Source organism: Rattus norvegicus, chromosome 9, assembly GCF_021556685.1.
Source record: "Rattus norvegicus strain SHRSP/BbbUtx chromosome 9, alternate assembly SHRSP_T2T, whole genome shotgun sequence".
In the NCBI taxonomy this organism is placed as follows: domain Eukaryota; kingdom Metazoa; phylum Chordata; class Mammalia; order Rodentia; family Muridae; genus Rattus; species Rattus norvegicus.
In genome coordinates, this window is record NC_141542.1 from 117,867,501 (window position 1) to 117,890,322 (window position 22,822).

A 22,822-nucleotide genomic window follows, 5' to 3' on the forward strand; every position below is an offset into this window, starting at 1 on the left:
CAAGGCACAGGCGAGGAGATCTCAGGCTAGAGAACAGTTAGGAAGCACATCGGCCTGCCCCTTGTCCTCAGGCCACTTTCCATCAAGGCCTCTCATCTCCAGATCTTTCAAGCGATGCCAAACTGTGGGAAATGTTTCAGAAATGCATGACCCTCTCTTCCATCCTGTCGTGAGTAAAACAGCTGCAGCAAACAGCGCAGGCTCTTTTGGATGTCCCCCCTTCTTTACGAGCTGCTGGCACCCTTACAATGCTTCATTAGCCAAGGCAGATCACAAGACTGGGCGTTAAGGGATCTTAGATAGGGTTTTAGTTTGGGGATATGTTCCCGCAGATGGTTGTGTTTTTGGTGACTGAAGAGTCCGTGTAGTGGCAATGAGTGTATCAAGCATCTTGGGAAAGCAGAATTAATCTTCTAAGCAGAAGGCCCAACAGGAAGAACCTTCTATTCACCGATAGTCATATGGCTACATTGTGGTTTACTCCTATGATGAAATGAACAGGCCTGATTCCAACTGACCCTCCATTAGCACTGACTATCATACTGCCAGCTGGCTTTGATACGTGTTTATCACTTAATTAAAAAGGAAGAGGAAGTAATATCAGTGTGGTGACACTTTGGTTCCTATGGTAATGATCTAATAATACATATGTCACATGAATTCTCTCAGGAGTCTCAGCACCTCACAGTCAGGTGTCCACTTGGGACTCCAGCAATGGCAAGACAGACAGGAAGTTAGGCAGTGCTGTGCTGAGCACACAAGAGGACCACAAGCTATTGAGTTCTCCTCCCTGTGCTACCCGCTTAGCCACGGCACGGGATGCTGCAAAGCCTGTTTCTCAACAACCAAACTCCAGTACCTTGTGGGTGGGAGCTTTCTAGTAGGGTTAGCAATTAATCAGTTTAAACCAGACGAAAAACTTGTGATCATTTAAAACATCAGTATTTCGAGAAAACTAAGCTGCTATACATCTGTGTTGTATGCACCGACCATGCTGTAGACAGGTAATGTTAAACACGTCCATGACGAAACACTGTATTATGGTGGCAAAGAGTGTGGAACCCAGCTTGCTTTAACGTATGTGCAGCTCTGTATTCTCACTCTCCTGGCCTCTGTCAAACACATAGGTATCTACCATCACTCCCCCTTTCCTGTAAACTCATGTGCGTATCAAAGGACATTTAGTTTGGGTTGGTTTTAAGACACAGACGTGGTGTACGGCTTGCTTTCCTCCTTCGGGCACCTCTAAGAGTCATCTAAGACGGAGCCGGAATTCATTTCCACCAGTCTGATTCATTGAGTAAGAACTGTTAGCTGCTATTAGCTTGTGGTCTCCTGAAGGCCAGGAGTTATCCATTTTAACTCAAAGATGCTCAATCTTCGTCTTTATAAGCAGCACTTGACAGTTTTATTCCTGAGATCATTGAAATTAACCGCACAACATTGTGAGGATTTTATGCTATGTTTTCTCATATGAATCCTGATTTTGGCCTTTTGTTAATTTTAGTTCATCAGTAATGAACTTCTTTATGGTAAAGCATACCCAGTTTAGCTGGTCAGATTTTATAAAGATTTAGTTTTATGTATGCATTTGCCTCGTGTTTGTGTAGATTTACACAGGGTGTGATTTTCTCCAGGACTGGAGTTAGAGCAGTTCTGAGCTGTCTTGTGGGTGCTGGGAACTGAGTCCCCCAGGCTGTTTATATGAACAGCAAATGTTCTTAGCTAGTAAGCCATCCCTTCAGCCCACAACTAGACTTGGTTTTTTAAAGTATTCAATTTTTAACATGTTTACTTAAACTACTACTCCCATAATAGTTTAGACATTTTCTCCTTTTTAATTGGATAGTTTGTGTACTTACATTTCAAATGTTATCCCCTTTCCTGGTTCCCCCCTTTCCCATCCTCCTTCCCCCTGCTTCTATGAGGATGCTCCCCCTCCCACCCACCCACCCCCACCTCAATACTCTGGCATTCCCCTACACTGGGGAGAAGAGCCTTTACAGCACCAAGGGTTTTTCCTCATACTGAGGTCAGGCAATGCCATCCTCTGCTACTTATGTGGCTGGAGCTATGGGTCCCTCCATGTGTACTCACTGGCTGGTGGTTTAGTCCCTGGGAGCTCTGGGGTATCTAGTTGGTTGATATTGTTCTTCCTATGGGGTTGCAAAACCCTTCAGCTCCTTCAGTCCTCTCTCCAACTCCTCCATTGGAGTCCCCGTGCTCAGTCTGACGATTAGCTGCAAGCATCTTAATCTGTATCAGTAGGGCTCTGGCAGAGCCTCTCAAGAGACACCCAGGCTTCTGTGAGCAAGAACTTCTTGGCATCAGCAATAGTGTCTGGGTTTGGTGGCTGCATATGGGATGGATCCCCAGGTGGGGCAGTCTCTGGATGGCCTTTCCTTCAGTCTCTGCTCCACTCTGTCCCTGTATTTCCTCCCATGAGTATGTCTAATTTGCTCCATTGGTCCTGAAACCTTTATCATACTGTTTTAGTTACTATGATTATTAGGATAATTCAACTATATTTTTTCCTTTAAAAAATTACCTATTACTTACTGGTGTGTGTGTGTGTGTGTTTGGGTTCATATGCCACGAAACACGTGTGGACGTTGGAGAAGAAGACAGAAGTCAGTTCTTCCTGCCATGTGGATGTTAGGGATTAACCCCGGCTTGGTGTCAAACGCCTTTATGTGCTGAGCCATCTCGCCAGCCCACAATGATCAATTGTCACATTAATCTTACTTTACAGCAGCATGGCATTTGACAATTCTTCATGTGTGGGGTTTAAGCATGAACTGCCTTTCACGTGGGTTTTTCTGGTTCTAACGTTGGCGTATCCAAGTCCGTGCTGATTGCCCTTCTTGTTTTTTCTATCTCAGTGATGAGTGAGGACAGGCTCCGTAGCATCTCTGTTCCAAGCACACACTTAGCATGTTTGCTGGGATCTACTGAGCATCTCTACGCCAGTCCGTCTGTGGCTAAACGTGTACAGTCCTTCCCAACGGTAGCCATTGCTACCTTGCCACACTCCACACCACGCTTGTTTGCTGGTCCAGTGCCTTCCGCAGCAGGAACAGGTTGAATCTGGGGATGAGCTTCATCCATGTTTATAGCACTGTACCTGCGCATGGCTGCTGTTCAATCTCGGTATATTTATTTACTTGCCTTTGGGGGTTGGGTAGAGACCAGATGCCTAAATAAACGAATGATCACATAGGAAGGGATCTGAAACGGTTCCCTTGCCTACATTTATGAGGTTTTAGTCTTGTTTCTGAATCGTGTTCATCATTCTGGATTAGTCGAAGCTGTACAAGGCTGTAGTGAGGCACGCAAGGCCACAGGTGACTGTGTGTATCACACCCAGCCAGCCACAGGGAGCCCACTTAGTGTCGAAAATAAAGCCAAAGACTGGACGTTTTGTTTCTCTTTTATTGCAACCCATTGCAAGGTCAAAAGATTCACAGAAATATAGAAACTACAAACTGGGTAGATTTTCTTTATTCATTCAAAAGGGCATTAAAGACAAAGGGCCGGAATTTTCCACTACAGCAATATATTTCATAGGCTTTTTTCTGAAAATACTGTTGACATTTGGAGAGGCTAAAAAGCCCTGCATTAAATGTGTTCACATGTATTTATGACAGTCTAAGAAAAAAAGGGACTATATTGCCCAGAAAAAAGTATTTTAAGCCTCATTTCAAAGCATCTAATGAGAGCACATCCCACAACCTCCCCAGGATCACTTGAGGTGATGCTTTTCCTGGCTGCTTCTTTTAAAAGATTAATGCTTTGAGGCTGGATATGATATTTCTACAGATTTCTACAAATGAACCAAGGCAGTTTTCCGGGTTCTGTTGCGTCAGGGTTTCTGTATTAGTCAGCGTCTTGGAGAATAAGTGCACCCCCCCACCCCAAGCTAAAGCATTTTTATAGTGCTGGACTTTAGGTTCAAAGAATGCAACGTTTAAAAAAAATCAATTGTACACTCTGAAACCGTTGACAACTAGACGGCAACACTCCAAGATTACTACAACTTTGAACTGAAATTGTACCGTCTCTATCAAGGATGGAGTTCCCTTCTTTTGTCTTTTTTTGTAACTATTTAAAATATAGTGTGACGTATATAAAAATTAAACTTTTGTTTATTCGCTTAAGCAACTATTACTATACATACTGTCTTATAAATTAGTTTTGGGTTAAAAACCAGTTAAAATATTATGAAATAACATTTTTTAGTAGTGGAGAAATGGATATAAAATGATACAGTTCAATATATAAGAAGAAATGTGGTTTTCTAATGGTAAACAGCTTTTTCTTAAATTTCATTTCCATCAAATTAAACTAGCAACCCGTTTGGTTATGAAAAAGGTATTCCTAGAACTTGCGCAGTAGATCTGTTTTTAACTGATTGGGATTAAAACAAAAAAAATGCCACATCAGAAGCAAGTTGACACACTGGAGGGAAACAAACATTTTCTACAGAGAAGGAGTTTTATACACACGTGAGTGCCATTAGAATGCAAGGCTGCCTCTGTGTCTTACACCTAGCATCTCTTCAGTGGTGCTGGGATTTATGGGGAACAAACTCAGACCTCATTAGAATTGTTAAAGACCAAAGACCACATATGGGGAGAATAAATAGCAAGTTCAAAAGTCAAGGTTTTGCTTCTCCTTCTACGAAAGATAATCACTCTTTAGCTTAAAAAGGCTCCCTGCTGCCTGATTATAAATCCAGACACAGGAGAGGTCATCAGAGCCTGAGTCCCTGCAACGAATTAACTGTTGAGATGTGTGAAATCAAAACAGACTCATTTTCTGATAGGTACTGACATAACTAAAAGCTGGTAATATTTAATTAAACTAAAATACGCATTTCTGGCAAGTGTAAACAGAATCTTAATGAACAGATTTTCTAAATTCTCTCCTTAGCTCATACGTCAGCTAACAGTGGATCTTTGCAGTAAGAACTATTCAAACTGATAGCATGCATATATTCAAAAAACCTGTTCTAAACCTCAAAGCAAAGGAAAAAATACAACAGGAAGATTGTCTACGTACATCTCATTCATTAATCTTCTACCAGTATAACTACCCCACTTCAGGATATATTTTCATAATTACCAAAATAATGAAATGATCTGTAAAAGTTTTAAAATAACTGCACACCATTAATTACATTCGTGGCTTCAATGTAGATAATGCCAAGATTAGCCCCAAATGTCACTAAAATACATCTTGACCAGTAACTATCCACAAAGTAAAAGCTAAAACAGTGTTAATGAAAAACCAACTAAAATATTTATTACTTAACAGAATGCATTTATAGACTAATGAAGAATTAACTTTTGTGAGCTGGCCAGGGGACTTCAGACTGTTGCCTCCATATACGAATTGACAAAAGGCTTTATTCAGTCTACATCCTAAGTTACCTACAAGACAGCAACATGTCCACCGTGGGCACCACAGTGGATGGTGTGCTCTCTTCATGACCCAGGAAGGTTCCTCTGTCAGGAGGTAATTTACCAAGCAAGAACTTGACCTAGCATGTGTGTGTGTGTAAGCATGACGTGTGTGTTCCGGGATTGTGGGGGTTCTAGTCTCCAGGCTTCTAGTTAGAGGAACGTCACCTCTGTTCCTCTCAGAAGTGTACAAGGTAGTCCATCACAAAACAAAGGCTTTTGGTGAGCATTTCCAGGCTGCGTCAGAACTTAGAAGCTCAAGATTATACACCCAGTTTTCTGACTTGAGATTCCACAAAGTTCTATTTAAGAGAAATGAACTTTTGAATTGGAAAAAAAAAAAACCCAAAAAGGTTGTGGTTTTCATAATCTTCCGTTTGGGGAAGAAGCCAGCTCACCTGGGGGAAGTAACAGCGCACTTTCGCTAGGCAGAATGCAAACAAGACATAAATGGAACACTTGGGGACAGACACAGACAGGTGACGGTTAAAACCTTTCCGGAAGACCCCTGTTCCAGCCCCCCATTTCTCTGCTCTGCTGAAGGGTCCGAGTAGGCCTGGGCATGGGAAGAGAGTTAGGAGGTGGCTGCGGACATGTTGGGGGTCCAGCCCATCTGGTAGGCTCTCTCCAAGGTCCTCTTGCAGTCCTGCAGGACAGTGCTGAAGGTGATGTGAGGGTACTGCTGTACCAGCTGCTCCACTGTTACCTCGTTGACCTGTGAGCAGAGAAGAGTCATCGTTAGACATGCGGGCCACCAACGGCGTGCAGCCAGTGCTCACAGGGGTGCTGTGGGGCATGCAGTGTGACGAGGAACCCGGCCCGGTGCTCCCCTTTGCTTCCCAACTCAGCAACATGACCAAGTATTTCCCAGCACCTGTACTTCCCTTCCGTCCGCCATCTCGGATATCCCAGCACTACACTGCCCGTATGGATTTTTAATTAAACGTGATGTCATGAAATCAAATGTCCCTGCTAAACATCAATGACTAAATGACTGGGATTGGCCAAGATTGCAACAGTGCCCATTAGAACACAGCACGGGAGGAAGGAAGCAGAAGAGCTTTCTCATGGGTCTCTGACTTCTTCACCCACACCACAGAAGAGCCTTTGTAGCTGAAGAGTGTACAATGGAGATGGGGGGACACACAGGATTCTAGACAGAAGTGCAATGGAAAATGTTTACTTTTCTTCCTTTTAAATGTTAAGACATCGCAAACCTCAGGCCCTGTGTGATGAGAAGGCTGAAATGCGAGGAATCAATAATTAAAACATACATGGCTGGCAGGTCAGGGATGGCCCCGGCAGACCTCAGCCATCAAAGAGTCCACCTTGATTCCCGATTAGACAAGGCAATCAGACAGGCCTAATTAAAACTAACACCTTTACAATTGCTGTGCTGTGAGGGGATTAATTTGTCAATTATTTTTAAGCTGATTGCAGTTCATATCACAGACGCAGACAGCTTCCTTCATCCTTTAGATAAATAAATGATTAATGAAAGAACCACAACTTACAGGTAGCTTTACTTAAAATCTTTATTGAACACTTGGGCATTTTCAAATACATCAATTTTTATTTGCACTGTGTAAGCTATACTGAGTCAAGGCTGAAGGAAGGTATCTGTGGTAGACATTTCTGAGTGTTCCTCTTGATGGTCATTATTGACAACCAAGAGTACCACCATTAAAAAAAAAACAAAAACAAAAACAACTAAAAAACAGAAACAACCCAAACAAGTCAAGAAGGCCTTGGTGCTTGCTCTGAAAGCCTGCTTATACCTCTGATGATCATCAAGTTTGGTTGTCTGCACTTTTCCAAATATGTGATTTGAAAGGTAGGTTGTTATATTTGTTCAGTACTGAGAATTGCTATCCTCCCGTTGTACTGGTGACACTGAAGGGGTAAGGAAGGCCTTGATAAATAACCAGGCGACACGAAGATCTTCCAAGACCTGGCTTATAGGTGTGAACCACCAAGCCCAGACGTCAAGAAACTTCTCCAGTTATGATGTGTTTGTTCAAATCTTTCCTTTACCTGACCACCCCCTTTCTTTTACATTTAGGATTGGACCCCTTTGCTATAGAAACAAGATGAGAGAATTACATTTTGGACTTGTTGCTGTAAGGCTCAGATGTGACCTTATGCCAGTACTATGACTGACACAGTGAGCCCCCTCAACAGCAGCTCTGGTCATTGCAACAGGTACTCAGTGGGGAGTTCCTGAACACCAGGGTTAACTAATGGTGCACGAGATGAAACTATCCTCACAGCGCCAATCCGTGCTTCTGGAGATGCCAGAGGCCAAGCCTTCTTCACAGTGCTCGTTACAATGCTCACAGGGACAGTCGCAGCAAGAAGTGGATTTCAGGACACACGCGTGTACTGCACACTGCTCTTAGAGATGTCTAACGGTTGAGTCACAGGAAACAAAACCTTCCCTATTTTCCACCATCCCTTGGTCTCTAAGTGTCAATTAGTATATATTTGGATAGTCTTACGTTAGAATGATTTTTAAGAACTGCTGTCTGGGCTGCTGACTTGAGTTTCATAAAAAAAAATCATGAATGAATTTTGGTGTGGGGTTAGGACAGAATCTCCAGTAATTTCAGAAATGGCTCTGAAAATACTGCTGCCATTTTGAACTACAGATTTGTATCTCTGTCTAGACGTCTGTATTTATAGCACAGACAATTGTAAAATCCAAGTATCTGTCAATTCTGGAAAATACTAAAGATGTGCCATGGCCTGCAGTAGCCAATCCTCAGCCAGGGCTTAACTTTTCTGTAACAGGTCCAACCACCTCAGCACGGTGTACACTTCCCTTCCCCTTTTAAAAATGTTAAAAGAATTTCCATCAGTTTGAGGCCAGCCTGGTTTACAGAGTGAGTTCCAAGATAGCCAAGGCTGCACAGAGGAACTGTCTCGATAAATCATAAACAAATAATAAAACTAATTTCTCTATGGTCTCTAATCCGTAACTCTGATTTGTAGACCTATTATATTTATGTACATGCTCAGAGTAATGTACCTTCTACCTGATGAAAAGGACTGAGAACAGTTGGTGTTGGAGAAGACCTGTTCTACAAGGGTTAAGATCTCTGTCTGCCACACACTGGGAAGAACGCAGGCTTCTTTCTCTACAAGAAGGCAGATGCCACGTAGTCAGAGAGCACACCAGGGAAAGCAGCACTCATCCGTGCAGTACAAGCCACTTAGCAGGAAGGAGCTAGTAACTAAGGACAGACAAGAAGCAAGGGGCGGAGCACGCTCACACCTAGCACAGACGTTCAGACTCCTTTTCTCATCCATAGGCAGGCGAGGACAAGGTTTTGTGTGTAGGGCTGATAGGCAATTTGTTTTGGAGGATCAATTTTTAAAAAGAAAAAAATACCAGTGTGATCACTTTTCCAGAAAGAGATGTATAATTCACCTAAAGGAAACTCAATACATGAAGACATAGATTTATGAAGTATATAAATTAGGTAATAATTTTTCACATTAGCAAAGCCTTTCATGGGAGGGTTAATTTATTTCATCAGCTCCCCTAATACACTTCTTTTGGCTTAAAAGAATTCAATTTATCTATTTCTTTTGCATAAAGTAAGGTACACCTGTATTTAAGAATAGATGCCGTGGGAATTCTCTGGCTTTCATAGGATGTGGGTAAGAACAAGTAACGGTTGGCTTTGTGTAGCTGCATATGACATGGCAACCATGGTCCTCAGTAGAGAACGGTGCCTTCCAAGCAACCCCTTTGATATTCTGTAAATTCTGGAAACAAAGCAGAGACCACGTAAACATCCCATTTTAGACCTTTCCTGGGGAAAGGCGGCAGGCGTATGAGGCCACAGGGAAGGTTCTACTCTTTACTTACAATGTCTCCTAGCGGTGCTAATGGTACATTTTATACCCTGCTATGTCCACTGGCTTCTCAGAAGCCACAATGCTCCTCCTTTTTTTGTACAGACTCTGCAAGTGCTCTGGTGACAGAGGAGGGAGCCTGGTGTAAGCCACCGAGAGAGACCGAATCATTTTTCAATCTTATGCAGACAAACACCTGCCTGCAGAAATTCAGTCGTGTGCCAGGCGACTTGTGAAAGCACATTTTCTAACTTATAAAACGTGTGTAATGTAAATAGGGGAGTAAAGGTGTTTTAAAGATAATCCCCTGTGACGCCTTTCTTTAAAATTCAATTTCCTTTTTCTTTTTCTGAACACTATCAATAGCAACCAGTCCGCTTCACATGGCTCTGGGAAATGAAGCACCATCCTGAAAGAAAAAGCTCAGAAATGTTATTTGAAGAAATTACTGTGATTAAAGGGGTAAGGGGCATATGCCCTAGGTTTTTGAAGAGTATACAAGAAAGATTAGATTTTATCATTCTCTCTAAAGACAGCATAACCATGATTCACATTTTCAAGATTATCATAACTCTTTTTCAGGTAGTACAATTTGTCTGGTATTTTAATCTATTTTGAGCTAACATCTATTAGCACTTTTTGAAAATGTGAGGCAATTTGCCATGCTAATTAGGTAAATCATACGGTGGTTTCAGTATGTTGCTGCTGCCGTTGCTGCTGCTCCAGAGGGGTGAGGAGAGCTCAGCGTTGTACCGCGCCTCTGCTGCCTTCCCTTCCTACCAGGTCCTCACCGACACCATGACCAGAAAGCTCCTGATCCGTGAAAGCCCAGCCAAGAGCTCGGCTATTTACAAAACTATCCAACTATTCAAAAATACAAGATCCGGTAAAATATGGTGAAGAAAACATAAACGTTCTTTGTTTTTGAAAAAAAAGATGTGTATGGTGCAGGCATGTGACAGCGTAAATACGCAAATACATGTGCCGGAGTGGCCAGTTGTGGAGGACTGAGGAAGATTCTGGGTGTCTTTGTCACTCCCTGCCTTGTTCCCTTGAGATGAGGTTTCTCACTGAGCAGGAGGCTTGCCCTGTTGGCTAGTGGGCTGCCAGCTACCCCCTGGTACCCGCTTTGTCTCCATCTCCTGATGCTGGGGCTACAGAGGTGATGTGTATCTCCAGATGCTGACGAACTCAAGCCCTCATCTCCGCAGAGCTCATTCTCTCCAACCCAGAGTGATTTTCTCTTGAGTGGAGAAAGCTCTGGTTCAGTTTGAGACACCGATGACAACACATTACTTTATACCCAGACTGTAAGGTCCTGGATGACAAGGGGTATTTCCATCAACTCTGTTTTCCGCCCAGCAGGCACTGTCTGTTAGTTTCACTAAGACGCGGGTTGGATGAGATAAGACAGTAGTGCTTTGCTTTACACGCTGCCAGGTCTGCAGCCTATGGCCCGTGCCTACAGTACAGACTCCAGGTCTGCAGCCTGTGGCCCGTGCCTGCAGTACAGACTCCAGGTCTGCAGCCTGTGGCCCATGCCTACGCAGTACAGACTCAGATGTACTTTTGCTGGTTCAGTAAACACAGGAGTTACTCAGAGACTCTGTGCTGAATAAACAAAAAGGGAGCGTGTTGCACTGTCAAGCAGAAGTTAACTGCTAGCCGCCTGTCATTCACAATGGGGTATCGAAAGTCCCGACCTCATCTCAGCCCGAAGCCCTTTAATAATTTTAAGTTCCTGCTCATCCTGATCCTTGGCTACTGTTGTTTTCTATCCAATCTCATCAGGAACCTCTTTAGAAATGCTCTTTCGGAGCTTAGTGATTTTGCACTCATATGGTGGTAGAGAAATTGTTGCTAGGTACAAGGTTGTCAGGCAGCCCTCTGAAATATCTAACTTGTCATTAGGTTGAATGATGGATGCCTCCTTCAATATGGGTTACACATGCTACAAGGGGAGACAGGTTAGTAATCTTGGACACAAACTTGTTCCTACAACTTCACAAACCACAGTCAAGGGGTGTTAGAGCTTCATTAGTCTACTTAGGATGGTGGACTCAAGAAGGCCTGACAAAAAGTCTGACATTTCAAGACACTTAAGGGATCGTCTATGCCATAGGCATTTGGTGGCAGCGTGGATACATAGGTCTCCTGAGTCAAAGCAATACTATTGGCACCTTCTACTTTTGCAGGGAGGGGGATGCTTCAAAACTGAAGTGGCTTCACCCCCCCGTGGGGTAAATGGAATAGAGTAATAGAGTTGAATGCACCCCCAACCTCACTGTCCCTCTCTCTTCCTTTCCTCCATCAAGCTTGGGGCTCTCAAAGGGTCCTTTTGACAAAGGCACCAGAACTGACAGGGTTTTCTTTCCCATCTTCTTTGCAGGGAAATGTTTTCTCAGGTTCCAGAGACAGAATGGTCAGCAAGACTGATACTGGATGTGGTCCCTGCCCTTCTGGAGGGTATGACACAGCAGGGAAGACTGGTAGTTACTGCAGCAACAGCAAAGGCTGTGAGGAATTTTCTAGAGAAATGCAAGTTGTCACAGAAGGAGGTCCACAGCAGGCACTCTGCGCCTCTCCAAAAAGGACGTTTGCATGGACTTTCAAAAGCAAGGTGTCAGGCGCACTTAAGTGTATAGGTGTTGTGCAGGTAAGAAAGGCAGCCGGTCCAGCAGGTATTACGATAGAACAGCCGTTTTCGGCTTTGTAAATTGTAGTGTGCCCCTTGTTCAAAATAGCTCTGCTCTGAGGTGAAAGGAGAAGAGGTTCCTCTGTGCCATGGGAAGTGCTATGTGGAGGTGCTGTGCAGTGGGAATCCTAACTCAGGACTACTACCCTGACACTGGCCTGTCACTTTTCACAGTCCCTGGGCAATGTCACTCAATGCTAACGGCCCTAGGGGCTAACTCCAGGCTGCCCAGAGGCAGTGTTGTCCCTGGGGCAATAGACCCTGGAGTTTGCTTCAGCTTTCTGGATCTCTGGGAAGTACTTGCTATCCAAGTGTTCACTGGGTGCCAACAAGTCTCTCAAACACCAGTGAGCCACCAGCACAGTAGAGCTTTACCACCAGCTCTCAGCAGAGACTGAACCACCAGCTGATGGGCTGATGTTCCTAGGATCTGCACAGCTAACAACACCTATGAGTTATCTATGGAACCACACAGGTCTTAATGAATCTACTTCCTCTGTTTGCAGCAGGATTCTTCGTGTGGTCTTTGTGTGGTTGTTTCACTGACAAGCCACAGTTTGCTGTGGTCTCCCCACGGGCAAAGTAGAAAACCACGAGTTTGAAACCATTTGTATTGTGTCTTTTGTTCAGCAGCGAGGCAAGTCTCACAGCCCCGCTCCCTATCTCTGTCAGATAAACAGCTTCCTCTTTCTTTCTCATTTTGTGTTAAGGCTTCTGTCAAGAGCCCCACAACGATACATACACAGCAAACATATGATGCATGCTTCCTGACTGTGGGACACGTTAGCCTGTGTCTGCCATCAAGAACAGACAAGGACGCTGTGGTTGTCATCCCAACTGCTTATTAGAGGAAGCGGGAGAGCCCTTTAAAACTCTAGTGGCCAGGCCATCCCCCAGGCAACTGTCCCAGTCTTTATGAGGGATCGATATCTGGATGCTCTCAGGAGACTAGGATACATGGCGCAGGTTGAGGGGGAACAGTTGATTCTTGCCATTGGCACCTGAAGGCAAGAAATAAAAGTACAGGTCCAACCTGTTCCAGTGACGCCCTCTCCACTGCCCTGATGATGAAAGCTGGGGAGAGGAACCTGCTCCTGGAGGCTATAGCCATCTTTTTCAAATATTCACTGCTGCACCAAACAAAAGGCTTGTTCTTTGAATGTGTGAAATACACACTGATGTCCTCTTTCCATGCCTAACTTCAGGTCTCTAACTGGGCCTCAATGACTTTCCCAGAAGCAAGTGGGAAAGTAAAGAAACAAAGAACCAGGAAATTCAGTTCTTATATGGATTTAGTGCTTCCTCATATGGACTTAGTGATTCCTCATAAGGACTTAGCTCTTCCTCATATGAACTTAATGCTTCCTCATAAGGACTTAGCTCTTCCTCATAAGGACTTAGCTCTTCCTCATATGGACTTAGTGCTTCCTTATAAGGACTTAGTGCTTCCTCATATGGACTTAGTGATTCCTCATAAAGACTTAGCTCTTCCTCATATGGACTTAATGCTTCCTCATAAGGACATAGTGCTTCCTCATATGGACTTAGTGCTTCCTCATATGGACTTAGTGCTTCCTCATATGGACTTAGTGCTTCCTCATATGGACTTAGTGCTTTCTCATATGGACTTAGTACTTCCTCATATGGACTAAGTGCTTCCTCAAGGAACGATGCTAGAGAAGCCATCAAAGACTGGTCAGTACATGTACAAGAAGGAAAGCTGGGTATCTCATTGGATCTTCAATGCCACTTGCTCATCATGGGGTCAGTCGATTATGGAGAGCATGTGAAGCAGTGTATTTGTGGCTTGAGACAAATGGGGACAGAGACAAAACTTGGGTCCTTTATATCTTAAGATTGTAAATTGTCTGTGCAGGAGAGAAGGGGGTGGGGAGAGGGAAGGGAGGGAGGTTATGAGAGGACAGGGTAGCAGGGGGGACAAAGGGAGAGACAGGGAGAGAGGACACACACACGCACGCGCGCGCACACACACACACACACACACACACACACACACACACACCCCTCTCATCTAAAAGTCCTGAAACACAGAAATAGATATGGAGACTGCAGTGAACTGGACAGAGCAGCCTTGTAGATCCAGTCAACTTTGTCAAAAGCAGTCATTCCATTTTAGAATCAGCAATGATTGGACGTGCTATGCTCTGTCAATATCACCACAGGCCTGGCTTCATGCTATCCCTCTCGTGAGATGAAGGCTGCCTGTTAACACTAGCACCTGCTTCTATTCACTTGAATTAGCACAGTGAGAAAGCGGTGAGGAACCCGGGAGATGGGGATCACAGAAACGCCAGCAGTGTTAAGTGAGAATTGGGGCTCGCTAACCCGAAGCCTCTAATTAGAGATGAGTGTGACAGGGAGCCCAATAACCTGACTGTCAGAGAAGTTAGTGACATTTTCATTCCCAGTATCAGCCCGCAATCTCCCACCATGAAGGCTGGTTCCAGCTGGGTGCAAACTTTGGGTCCAGTCTTTCAGGCGTGATCGTGGGCTTGGTCTGCCGCTCACAGGTATGAGTGTGCACATGCAGTCCACATGAAAACCAGAGCATGCATGCAGAACACTGGGAGAGCTAGTCACCCAGAGGAATCATCTGTGGTGTGGTGTTCCCAATGCGTCAGCAAAATGGCAGCCACTTGAAAACCCTGAGCCCTAATGAAGACAGTGGGGAGCACAAGGTGTCGATGGAATACATCCTAGTTAAGTTGAAAACATAATCGAGGGGGGGGGGAACTCTCTTTGCTAGAAGAGGTTTTTTTTGTGTCTAATGGTGTCCACTGACTCTGCCTCTCAGTTTTCCGTACGCATTTTCATATACAGAGGCTCAGGACCCAGTGCTGAGCAAAAGCAGGCACCTGTGGAAAAGCTACTGTGTAAATTAAAACCCCGAAATCTGAAAATAAGTGTTTGTTTGTTTGTTTGTTTTTGATTTTCAGAAGCAGAACTGAAGGAAACCAGAGCACTACCAAGGCGTCCAGGGGAAAAAGACAGCAGGTGCCTGAGCTCTGAGTGGCTGTCCTTCAGCCATCCCATAATTCCCCTGCTACAGGAAATAGGTATTAGACCTAAGACAGCATCTTTCTTATTTGGCTATTTGTTTCCTTCAGTCTAGATGCTACTCCCCCCACCCCCGCCACCTCCCAAACTACCCAATGGATAAGAGGCAGTGGGGTCTAAATGTTTTTAAACTCGTTAGTTATATAGTACTTTTGTAAGTTAAATCGTGGGGATTTCAAATATATACAGCAACAAGGAGCTCCAAAGAATACAGATACAGATGACAAACACAAGATCATCCCCCACCCCACCCGCTATCTGATGCATATGTGCGAGGTGAGTCTGTTTTGCCTGACCTTGTTGTATCTAGGTCCTGGGTTAAAACCCTCAGAACTTTCAGTGTAATGGGGGTGGAAAGCCAGCATGTTACCTCAGTAAGTGAGAGCTACCATTTGTTTACTTCACACAGGGTGTTATACAAACTGTCCCTCTTCTGTAAACCCGGGCATAGAGGCAATGTGGGACAGGAAGAGGAGACAGGGGAGGTGGGAAGGTCAGCGGAATGGTGATGTAGAAGAGAGAGAAAGAATGACTCACAGACAGGGAGTTTGCTGTCCTTTGAATACAGCTGCCAGGAGGTAGACAGGTTGGGGACAGGGAGGTGGGCACTGTGTTTGGAGATGCTACATCAGAGCCACAGGGAGCGTAAAACCAGAAAGTATTAGGCAAAGAGAAAGCCCAGGAGCTGTCCCTAGACAACCCTTTCCTGAGGTTTGATACCAGGGTGCAGAAGACAAGGGGAAGGTTTGGGAGGGTTCGGGGGAGTGATAGTTGGACTGCTTCGAGAGCCATGGAATCACTCAGGATGTCCTTTTAAAACAAGCCAACGAGCAGTTGCACAATTCTCAAGTTCACGACATTCAAGTCGCTGTTTTTTCTCAGGAGCTGTAAGCTCCAGAAGCTTTTCCTACCACAGTGACTGCACTGTACCAGGAACCACCCAACAGAATGGGACACACGAGTAACACATGTGATAAAACCATAAGAACATCAGAAACAAGGCTCTCCGGGGTTACAGCAGGGTAGGAGCATAGCTCACCCAAGTGCTGGACATCCTGGTAGGCTGGGTTATTTCCTTTCCAACTGCAGGGAGCCCTCAGTCTCACAGGCCATGGAAGCCAGGCCTGTCTGTGCTTGGGCAAGTGTTAGCGAGCTGCCATTACCCTTTCTACGAGTACATATAAAAATCACAATCCTATAGCCTCATCCTTTCATATTATTACCGAAGTCAAATCGAAGCTGCAAGGTGAATATTGACCGTGAAGCAATGACACTCTGGGGTGCCTTCAGGCAAACAACACAGCAGTCTATTGACCCTACAGTATCTGGGGGAGCTGCAGACTCTTGTATTCATAGCTTGTAGAAAATAAGCTAAGAGGTTCATGATATGCCGGTTTCCAACAGAGGGGAGCAAGATACAAGCAGCTACTTGAAGCTCACCTTACACGTTCCAACCAGATACTGCTCCTCCTCAGCAAACAAGTCCTAGCCTTACTCCGGCTCCAGACTGGCTTTGACGGCCTCACAACAAAGCCAAATGCATACAGAACCAAGTAGTTGTAGAGACCTACAAGTCTCTAGGTTTTCCCTTCCTCTGTGCCCCTATACTGAAGTCAGAGTTCTGATGACTGAAAACAAGTCCTATTATTTTCAGATATTGTTGTTACATGTCGTTACATGTTTTAGGGGCTGTTTCCCCCTCTTACTGGTTTTGTTTTGTTTAAGATCTTAGTGTGTGAATTTATATTTTGATCTAAAAATTACGACCCTGCTAGGGCAGGTGGTAAATGTGTCGGATGGAAGGTTCCAAAGTAGCCACACACACATAAATAAAAGAGCAGTAATGGGGAGAAGCCAACATGCATTGGGTGCTTATAGTGACCCTGGCTTTGGGCTCAGTGGTCCAGTCCTGTTTCCGTTACTGTTGTAACGACCTCTGGGCACATGTTGTTAATATCAGCATGTTTCAGATCACTATTGTGTGACTCCTGAGCTTGAGATTAAGTTCTGAACAGCCCCAGAAGTGGCACAGTGACAGAAGTCAAGCTGGCAGTGTGGCATGGTGTTTACTAACCAACTCTACCTGTCCCATGAAGGACCACACCAGTGTCCCCTGGTTTACGAGATGAGCTCGAGATGGGAGTGCTGGTTCACTTGGAGTTGGAGGTATATAGCATGGGAAGGAACAGAGATGAGAATCTTTGGCCGAGGTGAGGTCTGTTGGTAACTTCGATTTTAGCTGGTGGGTGGGCTTTTCCCCATTCGCTTACCAGGGATGATCAGGAAAGGCCGTCACATGTGCTTTAAAGTGCTCCTGTTTGGAAATCACCTGTGAACTGTTTCACAGCAAAAGCAAAAATGCTGACACTTCAAGCAAAGGCAGGAGCTCAGAGCTCGGAGCCCCCATAGAGCTTGGAGCCCCCGCATCACCCGCCAACCTCTAACTGCCTCTACCTGTGGGCACACAGGACTATGCACTGGCTGGGTTGTGACTGGTCTCTCAAGAAAGAGACCACTCCTGCCTTCACAGAACAGAAAGCATTTTTTTTTCCAATGTATTTTCTTCAACGGGGCATTTATTTAAATTTTTAAATTTTGGCTAAGGGCAGTCTGAAAACAGCTGTGTGTATGTGGGGTGGGAGGGAGGAGGGCCCTGCAGGTACTCACTTTGTTACATGGCTGAACTGCTACCCAAACAGTCCTGGACACAGTGCCCCACAAACTATTTTTCCCTTAAACTGAGTTTTCCAGTTAGTTCTGTGTATTAGTCACACAGACGTCTATTATTTTCCCCACAGGGCTTTCCTGCTCACAATTCCCAAACAAGCTACTAAAACCCCATTTTTCCCCCACAGAAATATTTTGGTTGTTGAGGCTTTCTCTTACCATAATTACTTTCTGAGAAAAGCAGTTCAGTGGTCAAACTTTCCTGAATATTTTTACATTAAATTGGGCACAGAGCACTTGGCCCCGGCCATCTTGAGGCTGTAGCACAGACGCTGGCTGATGGCCTCCATCTCCTGTCCTCCGTGTTAGCAATCTCTTTGCCACTTAAGCAAGGAAGTCCACGTGAGAACCAGACTTTCTTGTATCCCAGAGAATACATCCTAGCCACCCACCTTTATTAAAATAAATAAATAAATGATTTTTTTCTCTTCGAAGAATTTCAGGCAAGAATTTCAAGCTGAAAACAAAGGTCTTGGGAAGTACATTTTTAGAAGAAATGAATTAATTTGATTATTTTCATGCTGTGGACCAATAATAGTCAGCTTTGGCTGGGCCCCTGGCCTGAAGGCAGCTGGGTAATCAATGGGATCCCACAAAGGCAGCGCTCCACCCCCAGCAGTCTCTCTGATCTTTTCTGGGTGGACTCTTCACGCCTGTGTAATTCTAATTTATATCAACTAGAAATCAAAGAAATTCCAGGAGGCTTTGGTCATAGGACATTGGCGTGGACCTTTCACAACCTATTTATGTCTACTCCTTGAGTCACAGGGCTGGAAGAGCCTTCCAGACACCTCTACTGCCTAGGGAGGAGGAGGCAACAGAAGGCAGCTACCTGCTTGATGCCGAGAGGGGAGGGGACAAGGCCGAGGGGCCTAGAGTATAAACTGGGTACAGTTTCTCCTAGTTTCTAACTCTGCAGGAACATCAAAACTAAGCATTTTAGGCAAAAGCTTTGCCAAGAGTGGCTCCCTCAATAACGCTCTTTAATGATACCCCAGAGGCTGGCATTTTCAAATCAAATGAACAGTGTGTAAAATTAGTTCTGCATGAAGTTAAAAAAAAAAAAAAAGGGAAGAAAGTGAAAGGAGCTTTTAAAAGCCCCAGCCTCTCTCAATCCAACTGCTTTCACAAGGGTTTGGCATTTGAGAATTGCTACGTTTATGATGTTATTCACTGCTCATAATTCAGGCCTGTGTCTCCAAACTTTGGTATTAACACACACTGAAGAGGCTTCCCAAACCAGCCAAGCTGCCTCTGGCAAGGTCTCCTTTTCCAGCCAATGCCATGGCGAGCCCCCCAACCCCAACCTTTTTTATTAACCTTCAACACTGCATTTCCATTTGCTCTACAGCTTTTCCAGGCATTTTTTCCCTTTTCAGTTTTGTTCTCTGTCCAAATAAGGAAAATATCATAAGAAACAGATTCATAGTCTAGAAGTCACTGAAGTTGTGAAAACAATTTCTGTGGCCAAAGTCACCACTGTTCATAGTTGTGGAAGCTCGAGGAGAGGCATTGCTTTTTATAAAGTCCCATCGATCACCTAAGTATCATTAACCAAATCACTAAATAAACTGAGTCAAACTGATCGGTGATTTCAGGTCAACTCTAATTCCCAAGGTCAGGCAGGCCTTTGAGCAGTCTCTAAGAGTATGAACTCACCCCAGTTCATCAAAGCGGTCTCACACAGTGCTCTCCTCTCCTGGTTTTTACAATGCATTAAAGTTTAGGAGATTATGTGGTGTCAGCTTCAAAACCTTTTAACATGCTTATCCATCCAGCCATCAGAAAGCTGCTCTTACAGAGACTTCTTAATGCACCTCCTAACTTTACAACTTCGTGGGGGAAGGCGGAAGGAGGCCTCCCCAGGACTCAGCAAGGAGGCAGCCAAACACATTTACTGCAAATTTACTTAGACACTGATAATCCAAGTATATGCTTTCTCAGTTGCAGAGAACAGTTTAGTTTTCCTCATCTGGAGGTACAGGGAGGACAGACACAGAGAGATACTGAGCCTTTTTTACAACAAGTAAACACTATTCTGTTGTTATTCTTGTAACCTCTTAGAAGCTAAAGTGAGGGAGAACCTACGAGTTTGGTAAAATACAGCCTCCAAATTAAATATAAGCAGCCCCAAATGAAACTTCAATGTGAAAGGAAACACAACTGGATTCTACCACTCCTTTCTTTCCTTGAAACAGTCTCACGATTCAGCCCTGGATGACCTGGAACTCACGGTCTCTGCTTCTGTCTCCCCAGTTCTGGGAAATCACTACCATGCCCAGTTGACTTCACAGATTCTAAGGTCCAGAGAACCCAGTACATGACGGGAGAGGCATACAAACTCACTCACAGGTCTCTCCCCAGCTTGGGGATCCTGCTGACCACATTCTGAGGAGGTGGCTAACTGTAGATGATAAAGCCTCCTGGTCCTGGGCTGGCTCCAGACGGGGTGGGCTCTCTAACTGACTGAACCTGGTTAGTAGCTGTCAGAGCTTGCCTACTACTGTTTTGTGTTTCTAGAATACTCTGCCTACTGCAGGCCCTTTAACTGTAAAGTTGACAAGGTTAGCAACAGCATGCTCTTAGCCAGCGATGACTGTGGAGGGAGACTTGTTCCCCTGGGTCTCAGTGCTGTTGCTAAGATACAAAGCAAGCAGCTTTCTGCACCCGGCTGAAAAGATACAGTTTCTAGAATGTAACTGGCAAAGGTCTAGAACAGTTGGAAACAACAATTAGATCTATAGGCAAAAAAGACAAAGTAGGGAGCAGGGAGGGTTTAGGGCCACTGTTACTTTGCCCCATATTTGTCTACATTTAGAAAACACCTGCCCTTTGAGCAACATGGTTTTCTAGTATCAATTCTTGTGATAGATTTGTTCCTTATTGTCTCTGCAGAGGTGGCACAGACAGGTAAACTGGAATACGGGGAGAGCATTGTTTTAGTGCATACCTCGAGGTTCACCATGGCTAAAGGCAGCCTTGGCACTGTGCAAGAAAGGTCGGAATCAGAGTCCAGAGGCTGTGTGTGAGCAGCCTTCTGCAGGTATCTGAGAGTTCTCAACCTCCATTTTCTTGCTTTTACAATGCAAATAAAGTACTCATTCTTTGATTTGTTATGGGGAAATTGCGGAAGTCATGGAGGAGAAACCATCTACCTAGGGTCTGTAAAGATGGTCTCCGTTTCCCTCCTCAGTCTTCAGATGTTGAACCTTCACTCCCAATCCTACAGTCACGTTCAATCCCAGCCAGCTGCCCATGGACCAGTGGCTGGGCCTCTGGGGCCATTTTACACATGACAGGAGAGACAGTGTGATGTGCAGGGAGACATACTCTTGCTTCCAATGGCCAGAAGAAATGGAGGTGGAGAAATGAAATGAACACGTATGAAAAGCCAAACTGATCCTTTACTCTTGCAGGAAGTTTAAAATCTAGAACTCTCTTGTCAGACCATACACATAGCAGTTTGTATGCAGCCTTTCTAAGTCTGCTGTGTGGACATAGGGAAGAGAAGCTCCGCCCCACCACGGCACCATGCGATCATCCTTTTGCTCTTAAGTACGAACACCCATTATTAACCAGAAATACAAAAGTAATTCTGGATTGCTTTAGGAAGCCAGGGAGAACATGCATGGCTAACAGTGTGTATGGGGTGTAGGAAGAGAATGCGGTGTTGCGCTATTTGCTACAGTAACTGGAAGCAGAAACCAAACGAGTCCGTCTTACTTTATCACATCTCATCAGGCCCAAGTATCTCAGGGACTTGCTGCTCTGTGCAATCAGGGTGGCTCCTTGATCTGTGATTTCTTTACACCATCCAACATCCACAGTCTCTATGGTCACGCTGTATCGCCCAATGGCTATCAGTGCTGCAGGAGGAACAGAGAGAGAGAGAGAAAACAAAACAAAACAAAACAAAAACATTGGCGTTAGCAGGGTAAGGGACCTCTAGCTGATCACGGAGCGCATTTCCTGACAGAACTGGTTCCTGAAATGCTGTGTGCAAATGAATGTTTCATAAACTAAATTAAATTGGAAATGCTTTAAGAAGGCTTGCCCTATGACAAACCCTTGTGTGTGGTGAATAATCATTCCGTAATTTCCCTCTCACTGGACTCAGTCTCTCGTAGGTTTATTCACGTCAAGGTCACATATACTTTCAAGCATCCAGATGTGCAGGAGGAATCGATACAAGTGAGTTCGAGATGGGGCACTGTAAAGGCCCAAGTGCTAGCTAAATTTTGTTCAAGGTAACTCTAATAATTCTTCAAAGAAAAAGAATGCCACATAAACACCATTTTGAGGTGTGTTATAATGCATGCAAATTTCTTTATGCATCAGTATAATTTTTCCCATCTGTGTGTGACCTGTAAAATGTAGGAGCATATAATATTTTTCCTATTAGTTCTTCTTGGCTGTTGGGAATTAAGAGTACATTATACATGTAGTTGAACTAAATTGGTGCCAGGCCAAAGAGCAGTAATGGGAATGTATTTGTTATGGTAAATTTCCTTGCCATATCAGAAATCTTCCTTCTATTAATATATAAAATGAGTTTGCCATCTGAAAACCACAACATTATCTCTGGTGTTCTTGAGTCCTTATCACTGTGCCAATACTGAATCGCAGATGCTTAGGCTCTAATCTCAGATGCACTCTAGTTATCCCTGCAAAGTGCCAAACCCCTGCAGGAGCCACCAATCAGCAAACAGGGCTGTTCTTTGGGGACTTCTGTGGTTTAATAGGTGAGTGTGGCTCTAACGTGTACGACACGTAAGAAGCGGCTTTTAATACCTGCCCGGAACATGTTACAAAGCATGAACCTGTGACGGAAACCCTAACAGCGCTAACACACATTAAAAAGGAGAGGAAGTGTGTGCTGGTCCCCTACTCTCATGACATGGTTTCATTTCTGGGACTGTTGAGGAGCGGGTATTGTTTTAAACTGTGCTGGCTTCATTTAGAAAGGCAGAATGTCTTTCTCATGTATATAAATACAACT

At 44.5% G+C, this 22,822-nt stretch overlaps 1 protein-coding gene across 5 annotated transcripts in view; it reads right to left on the reverse strand.

Annotated features, from left to right (window-relative positions):
• Nucleotides 1–3,418: 3,418 nt before the first annotated feature.
• Fbxl17 (F-box and leucine-rich repeat protein 17) overlaps nt 3,419–22,822 on the reverse strand; it is a 426,384-nt gene continuing 406,980 nt past the window's right edge. For 3 of the 5 annotated variants that reach the window (NM_001108235.2, XM_087566525.1, XM_087566524.1), the window contains 2 exons: nt 21,547–21,689; nt 3,419–6,177 (listed from right to left, as the gene is read on the reverse strand). In NM_001108235.2, coding sequence (NP_001101705.2) covers nt 6,037–6,177; nt 21,547–21,689 — 284 coding nt within the window. In that variant the 3' untranslated portion in view covers nt 3,419–6,036. The remainder of the gene's footprint in view (nt 6,178–21,546; nt 21,690–22,822) is intronic. The other 2 variants (XM_087566523.1, XM_087566518.1) reach the window with 1 other exon arrangement.